The 7,649-nt window shown below is 34.2% G+C and overlaps 1 protein-coding gene across 1 annotated transcript; it reads left to right on the top strand.

The window, feature by feature from the left end:
• Positions 1-110: 110 nt before the first annotated feature.
• On the top strand, positions 111-6,937 carry rexo4 (REX4 homolog, 3'-5' exonuclease). The gene is made up of 8 exons (XM_077194251.1): positions 111-662; positions 787-1,112; positions 2,519-2,671; positions 2,753-2,946; positions 3,882-3,970; positions 5,541-5,615; positions 5,716-5,790; positions 6,464-6,937. The coding sequence occupies exons 1-8, from the start codon at positions 447-449 to the stop codon at positions 6,599-6,601; spliced, it is 1,266 nt and encodes a 421-aa protein (XP_077050366.1). The 5' UTR covers positions 111-446; the 3' UTR covers positions 6,602-6,937.
• The last annotated feature ends 712 nt before the right edge of the window (positions 6,938-7,649 follow it).

Raw genomic sequence — 7,649 nt, 5'->3', positions numbered from 1 at the left:
ACAGTCTTATTATGTATTTATTTTTGCATGTTTACACTCTTTTTTTCCCCTAAACTTTTGAAAACGCCTGGACCAGAATACAGTGCGGAACGTTCATACACATACAGTTTCTGCACGGGTCGTATTGTTGTAACACAGACGACAGGAAGTTCTATCAGCATGGTTGTCTCATGGTATAGTTGTGGATCGCTCTTATAGTCTTATTTGCATTTAACGCTTTTAAGTTAATACATTCTCAAAAGAGTTATATATATTTTCCATATATGTTTACTTTTGTCCGCGCTAACATGCATGTCGTATATCTGCGTTAATGATAGAAAGCTACGTAATAACATGTGAACAGATAGTGATATTTATTAGAGCCAGTACGTGCTCATTATAATAACAGAAAAGCTGAACGACACCCTAGTGTTTAATCACTCAGGTTATCTAGATCAAGCCTAACGATGTCTAAAGTTAAACCGAATAAACAAGCTGATAGTGTTCAGACTAATGGTCAAGCAAAGCATACTAAGAAGAAAAATAAACCTGATAAGAAAAGGGCGTTCTTCTACCACACGAAACCTGTTGTAAAGAAGGAAAAACCAAAAACTGTGAAGCCAAACATTATGCCCCCAACAAAAGTTCAAGAATATTCCTGCAACTGGAAGAACTTATTGCAGGTAAGAGTAATTTTTTTTTACCATGGTAAAATTATTGTGAATTCCTTTACGACAATATGCACGAGCAATTCTGAATGAGAAATGCATCTTATGTCTGTTTTACCACTTGTGTGTGTGTGTGTAGACTCTCCCTAAAAATCCTGAAAAGAAGGATGAAGGCAGAAAACAGACGAAAGATGCAAGCGTTAAAGGAAATCAGCTTCAGAAGACGCAGTCATTTTCCAAAGACTCTCGTAAACCGCATAAACTCTTCAAAAAACCCACACAGACTGTCAAACCGGCTTCTGAGAGTTCTGGAAGAGCAGAGAAAGATGGAGACCAACAGAATGGAAAAGACCCTGCTGGACACAAACAATTTAAAGCAGAGAAGAGGAAAACAAAGGATGAAAAAGAGAAACCATTGAGTAAAAAGAAGAAAGTCGAGGAGGTGGAAAAGAAACCTACCACAGAGTATGTGTGCATTTTAAAACAAATAGCAGGACACTTGGCTAGCTTTTTTCTATTGCCTTTTCCCCTATCACATATTTTAGCAATCATCATGAATTAGGTATCATTTGAAAGCTTAAACACTCAAAATTCATCCTGCGAAAACATTTTTGAAATTGAACATTGCGCTACCATGGAAACAATACTTTAAAACCCTTTTTAGCAGCCCCCCCTAGTGGGTGGTGTCATGTTTCACATTTTACAAAATATACTGCACTATTTTTTTAATCAAATATTTTTCTAATCTTGGCAAAACACATTGTTGGAAAGGTCTAAGAGTCAAGGATTCCATATTCCGCCACTGTGATAGAAGTAAAATTGTGACAGAAATGTATTCATTTGTGACAGGAGAAGGCATTAAAAAAATCAGTGGTACCTACACAAAATCTCATAAGAACCTCAATTTTTGTGATATCAAATTGGAACACAACTTTGTTAGACGTGTGGCTTTGATTTTATAGCAATTTTACAGTCCTAATTGTTTGTGAAATATATATTTTGTATAAAATATAGATGTTTAGTACAGTACATTTGTTAAACCTCTATGCTTTCATAGAGGCATTTTGTCTTCTTTAAAAAAAAGACCAACCTTAAAGGGTTAGTTCACACAAAAATGAAAAATAATCCCATATTTACTCACCCTGAAACCATCCTTGGTGTATATGATTTTCTTCTTTCTGGCAAATGCAATCAGAGTTATATTAAAAATATCCTGATTCTTCCAAACTTCATAATGGGAGTTATGTACCTTTTTGATACGTCGGGTCAGAGGTCACTCTTCGACCGAAACTCGACTCGCCTACGGCCGTTACCGGGATCCAGTGATTCTAGTCTATTAAGTTATAAATATGGATATTTGTCTTACAAAAACGTATCACATTGCTTCAGAATGCCTTTATTACCCCCTGAAGTCGTATGGATTACTTTTATGATGGATGGATGCACTTTTTTGGCCTTCAAAAATGGGTACCATTCACTTCCATTATAAAACTCGGATAAGCCAGGGTATTTTTTAGATATAACTCCGATTGTTATCGTCTGAAAGAAGAAAGTCATGTACACCTAGAATGGCTAGATGGGGAGTAAATTATGTGATAATTTTCATTTTTGTGTGAACTAACCCTTTATGGTAATTTTTTTAAAGAAGACATTTTGAAAGCATAGAGGTTTTGCAAATATACTGAACTAGACATCTGTATTTTATACAAAACATCTTTTTTACAAAACAATTTGAAAATTATTTCTGTATTCCAAATCATTCATGAATTACAACCATTTAAGTTCAGTGCATTTTCATGTCTATGCTGAAAAAAGGGTTAATGCTGCTTCTTGAAATGCTGGTCCTCTTTTAACACTCGGTTTCCTCTCAGGTCTGATATCTGGTTTGATGACGTGGACCCTGATGACATCGAGTCCGCCGTGGGGGCAGAGGCCGCAGACATAGTACGAAAGCGGAATGGTATTTTGAAGTGCAATGCAAAAACCACGGAGGAATCGCTGGTGAAAGAGCATGCATTTAAGGGGTGAGCGAACGCCTGCAGCTGTCAGTGTAATTCCTGGCGGCAGGAAGTGATGTAAACTAACCGCTGCTGTTGTGATTTCAGTTTGACCCGTGTTGTTGCTATGGACTGTGAGATGGTGGGGGTCGGATGTGACGGGGAGGACAGCATTCTAGCACGCGTCTCGATCGTCAACCACTTTGGGAAGTGCATCTACGATAAATACGTCAAACCCACGGAAAAGGTTACGGACTACCGAACGGGCGTTAGCGGTATCAGACGGGCGGACATTGTAAATGGTCAGGACCCCACCTAATAGAAATAACTGCATGGATTTTCTCTTTTTTTCAGATTGCATTTGAAAAATACTATCTGTTTGGTTAAATAGCTGTTTGTATGGGATAAGAATGGATTAAGAAACGAAAAAAGTAATCCTCCAAATTTTGAGGTAACAGTTCTGACTGTATCTCTCAATTCTGAATTTATATATCGCAAATTTGAGCTAACATTTCACAATTTTGACTTTTCTCAATTGCAAGAGTGTAACGCAGTTCTGGTGGTGTTTCTTGTAATTTTGAAATCAAATCTCACAATTTTGTTATAAAGCCTCGCAATTTTGACTTTTTTCCCCTCAGAATTGCGAGTTTGTAACAGTTCTGACTATCAACTCTGATTTTTATATCGCAATTTTGTGTTTTAATCTCACAATTCTGACTTTTCTCAGAACTGCAAGTTTATAACAGTTCTGATGGTATTTCTCGCAATTCTGAATTATATCTAAAAGTTTTGTGTAAAAATCTCAGAATTCTTAATTTGTATCACAAATAATTTTCTCAGAATTGCAAGTTAAAATCACATAATTCTGACTATTCATAATTCCAAGTTTATATTTTTAGAGTTTACATTAAAAATTCTTAATGTTTCATGAACTAAAAGCATTTCGTGATCCAGACAGACACTTTCGTCCATGAAATTAGGCAGGTCACCAGTTAATTTCTTAATTAGGCATTCAATTTTCAATTAATAAGAAATCATGAATCTGCTATTTAATGCATTTTGTTAGTGTAATGAGTAATTTTGTGCATTAATATAAATATGAATTGGAATGTGCCAAAACATTTCTTTAACAAAATATGCATTTTGCGATGCAGACAGACATTTCATCATCGAAATTAGGCTTCAATATATTTGAGATTATTTATTGTGTTTTGATTATTCTTTATGTGATTGACAGGTGAGGACATCAAGACAGTCCAGGAGGAAGTGGCTCAGATTCTGGAAGGAAGAATTTTAGTGGGACACGCCATTCACAATGACTTAAAGGTACAGTACACACAACAGAAAGGCTGCTGTCATGCTCATATCAATCCTGCATGCTTTTGCTGAAATGTCTGACAAGCTCTAAAAAGCACCATACAACTAGTCCATATGACTTGCTATATGGGCCATTCTACAGAATTGGTTCAAAGTCAGAGTTGGAAACGTTTTGAGAGAATTTTTTCCCACTCATTTTGTATATTTGCAAATTGTATAATATCCAAGGTACACATTTTTAGTAATTGTGCAGTTAATTATCATGTTGTATTTTCAGGAAGTTTTGGAATATTTTTCCTCTCCCCAAATTTATCACTACCTTAACGCAATAATGCATAATTTAATAAGTCTTATATTGGCCTATTAATATTGTGTTTATATCTACCTTGTAAATATATTTTTTGCTATTTAAAAAAAATAAAAAATTCACAGGTAAGTCAATAACAATTACAATTTTAACAATTTCAAGTGTAATTTATAAGTTTTGTTGTATTTTGAATCCAATCTTTCTTTGTAAAAGACATTAAGTTAATCATGCTGATTTCAAAGTTAAGGATTCATTAGTTTGAATATACATTGAACCAAACACTATAATAACATCCTAGTGTATAGTTCAATATACTTTATTTTACACAAAACATGCATGTTTCGGTCATGACGGCATGTTTTCGCTAGTGACAGTAATGCTTTGGTAGCGATCACATTACAGAATTTTAACTCGCATACTAAAACATACTACTAATGATTTGCATAACTGTATTAAAAAAAAATTATTTCCCCCAAATAAATGATTGTGTTCCCTTTTGTCACTACCAAAATAATGATGACATGTTTCGGTTATAACTGTTTCGGTAGTGACAATTTTAGATAATTTTGAGCCTAACTCAAAGATGATAACCAAAAAGAAAAAAAGGTGTTTGGTAGTGACGTTAATTAAAGTTACACACAGATTTTCAGACTTTTGAACACATTTCATCAACATGACTACCTATCTACAATGAAAGAGGCTATGAGAGAGAGGGACAGGAATATTTCCTGATTAAAAATGTAGGGGTGTGGTTAAAAGCCAATGAACTAAAACACACTTTTTTCGGTAGTGACATGAAAATGCGGGACACATTTTTTTTTTACATAAAGTTTCATGATTTAAAAATAAATGTTTTTTTTAACCTCACTTTTTATAAGAAATCAAAAAGATATTTTTAAAAACAACAATGGAAAAAATAAGTTCAAACCAGTTGAAATTTAGGGGTTCGGGACAGCCCCCTCCCAATTGAAAGTACCCAATAAATGATGAATTTATATATATTAAGCTTACTGATATTTTAAATATTATTGTGGGATTCAATAGATAATAGAGGGATCTTTGTAAACATCTAAAGTTTGAATACTTAAATTATTTTTAAATGTGTTTTTTGTTTATGGGACAGCAGTTTATTTGCTCCAATTCTGTAGCATGGCCCATATAACAGCATATTGGTTTGAAATGACATGAGGGTGAATAAATAATGATATTTTTGGTGAGCTATTCCTTTAACCAATGTTAGATTTATTTGTATCACTTTTGTCTTGTTTATAGATTTTGTTGTTGGGTCATCCCAAGAAAATGATCAGAGACACACAGAAATACAAACCATTTAGGCAGAAAGTAAAGGTATGAATCTTAAACTATTATTCATATACTATGTTAAGTGCAATTACTGACTTCAAGTTATGTTGATTTTTAATGTCTCCCCTCTTGTCCTCTTCCTCAGTCCGGATGTCCTGCATTGCGGGTTTTATGCAAAGAGATTCTCAATGTTCAAGTCCAGCAGGGCGAACACTCATCCGTAAGTCTCCAAAGAAAATACTCTTCTCCATTATTTCAAATTACTTGACCTTTTCACATATAATGTAAGTTTAGGAGTTAAAGTCAGTTTAGGCCGTCACAAGCACTAACGTTCACAAGTTTTGGGGTCGATAAGATTTTTAAATGTTTCTGAAAGAAGTCTCTTCTGCTCATCAAGCCTGCTGTGTTTATTTGATAAAAAAATACAGTAAAACAGTAATCTCAAATAACTGAATATATTTTATAATGTAATTTATTACTGTGATCAAAGCTGAATTTTCAGCATCATTACTCCAGTGTTCAGTGTCACATGATCCTTCAGGAATCATTCTAATATGATGATTTCCTGCTCAAGAAACATTGATTATTATCAGTGTTGAAAATAGTTGTGCTGCCTAATATTTTTGTGGAAACAGTGATACAATTTTTTGAAATAGAAATCTTTTGTAACATTATAAATGCCTTTACTGTCACTTTTGATCAATTTAATGCATTCTTGCTGAATAAACGTATTCACAAAAATCTTACTGACCTCAACTTTTCATCAGTTACTGTCAGCCAAAATCGCTTAAGATTATTTGTAGTTGGTTGTTTTATCTAATCTTAAGGTACAGCTGGTGGTTTGATTGTGTTTTTGAACCCTGCTGTGTGTGTCCTGTTGGCTGAACTCACAGGTTCAGGACGCTCAGGCCACCATGAGGTTGTACACTATGGTGAAGAAGGAGTGGGAGGCGGAGCTTAAAGCCAAGCGGGCGGGAAAATATAAGAAGAGTCCACGAAAACCCAAAGCTCCTAAAGACCACTGCAAATGAACTCAGATCCGTCAATAAAAACTTCACTGTTGTTGCAAATCTCAACAGACTGAAACGGTACATCGATCAGTGACATGGATTGTTCTGGAGTAACACAATCTCGTTGGTTATGTAATGATGAACTATTTCATTAGCTGTCTCTCTACTGTTTAACTGTTTCTTCATTTCAAGTCTGATCTTATTTGAGGAATCAGACAGTCAAACTGTTCAGATTTTCAGGTTATAAGTGTGACTGACTGTACTATCAAGCACTTTTTATACCAATTAATGTAGTTTTTCATCCTGTATAAAATTTCAGTTTTCAGTTTGAACTCCTATTAAAGTCCTGCAACTGGATGTGTTGTGCTGATGTATTCTGTGAAATCACATGCTGGGGTGTGCAAAGAGTCAGTTTTACTTTGAAAACTTTATTGAATATATCTATAATAATGACATTAAACTTGATTAGTAGTCTTACAAGTAATAATTACACTGGTGGTCAAAAGTTTGTAGTGAGTCTTTTTATGTTTTGAAAGAAGTGAAAAATACAGGACAAACAGTAACATTGTGTAATATTATTACAATTTAAAAGATCTGTTTTCTATTTGAAAATTCCTGTAATCAAAGCTGAATTTTCATCACCATTACTCCAGTCTTCAATATGATAATTGATGCTCAGTTATTATTGGGGCTGTTACTAATTCTTATTGTTACCAATTTTGTTGCTTAATTTTTATGTTAGTGTATCATGAATTCCACAAAAATGTTACCATTGTTTGGGAAGGTTACTTTTAAAAGTAATGCATTACAATATTGGGTTACTCCCTAGAAAAGTAACTAATTCTGTTACTTAGTTACTTTTTTGGGGGGAAAGTAATGCTTTCCTTTTTTTGACCTGGGCTGGGCTTTAATAACAAAGTTAACAAGCTGGAAAACCCCCGCAAAATCCCACTTGTACAGTAGAGGGCACATCTCCAACAAACCTTTCAGCTGTACTGCTATTCTGGATTGCAGAAGAAAGTTAAACTTTCATACTTCAACAATAAAAAACAGATCAATTTAACAAATG

The sequence above is a fragment of the Siphateles boraxobius genome, unplaced genomic scaffold (genome assembly GCF_051911475.1).
Source record: "Siphateles boraxobius isolate OS27281-9 unplaced genomic scaffold, OSU_SipBor_1 11, whole genome shotgun sequence".
Lineage (NCBI taxonomy): Eukaryota > Metazoa > Chordata > Actinopteri > Cypriniformes > Leuciscidae > Siphateles > Siphateles boraxobius.
The sequence above is the reverse complement of the archived record's forward strand: the minus strand, read 5'-3'. Positions and strand labels throughout refer to the sequence as shown.

What these genes read in the sequence shown, in the direction of transcription:
- rexo4 (XM_077194251.1), top strand. Translation starts at nt 447, where the DNA reads ATGTCTAAAGTTAAACCGAATAAACAAGCTGATAGTGTTCAGACTAAT. An exon ending in ACTGGAAGAACTTATTGCAG is followed by an intron (nt 663 to 786) that starts GTAAGAGTAATT and finishes GTGTGTGTGTAG; the next exon opens with ACTCTCCCTAAAAATCCTGA. An exon ending in GAAAAGAAACCTACCACAGA is followed by an intron (nt 1,113 to 2,518) that starts GTATGTGTGCAT and finishes GTTTCCTCTCAG; the next exon opens with GTCTGATATCTGGTTTGATG.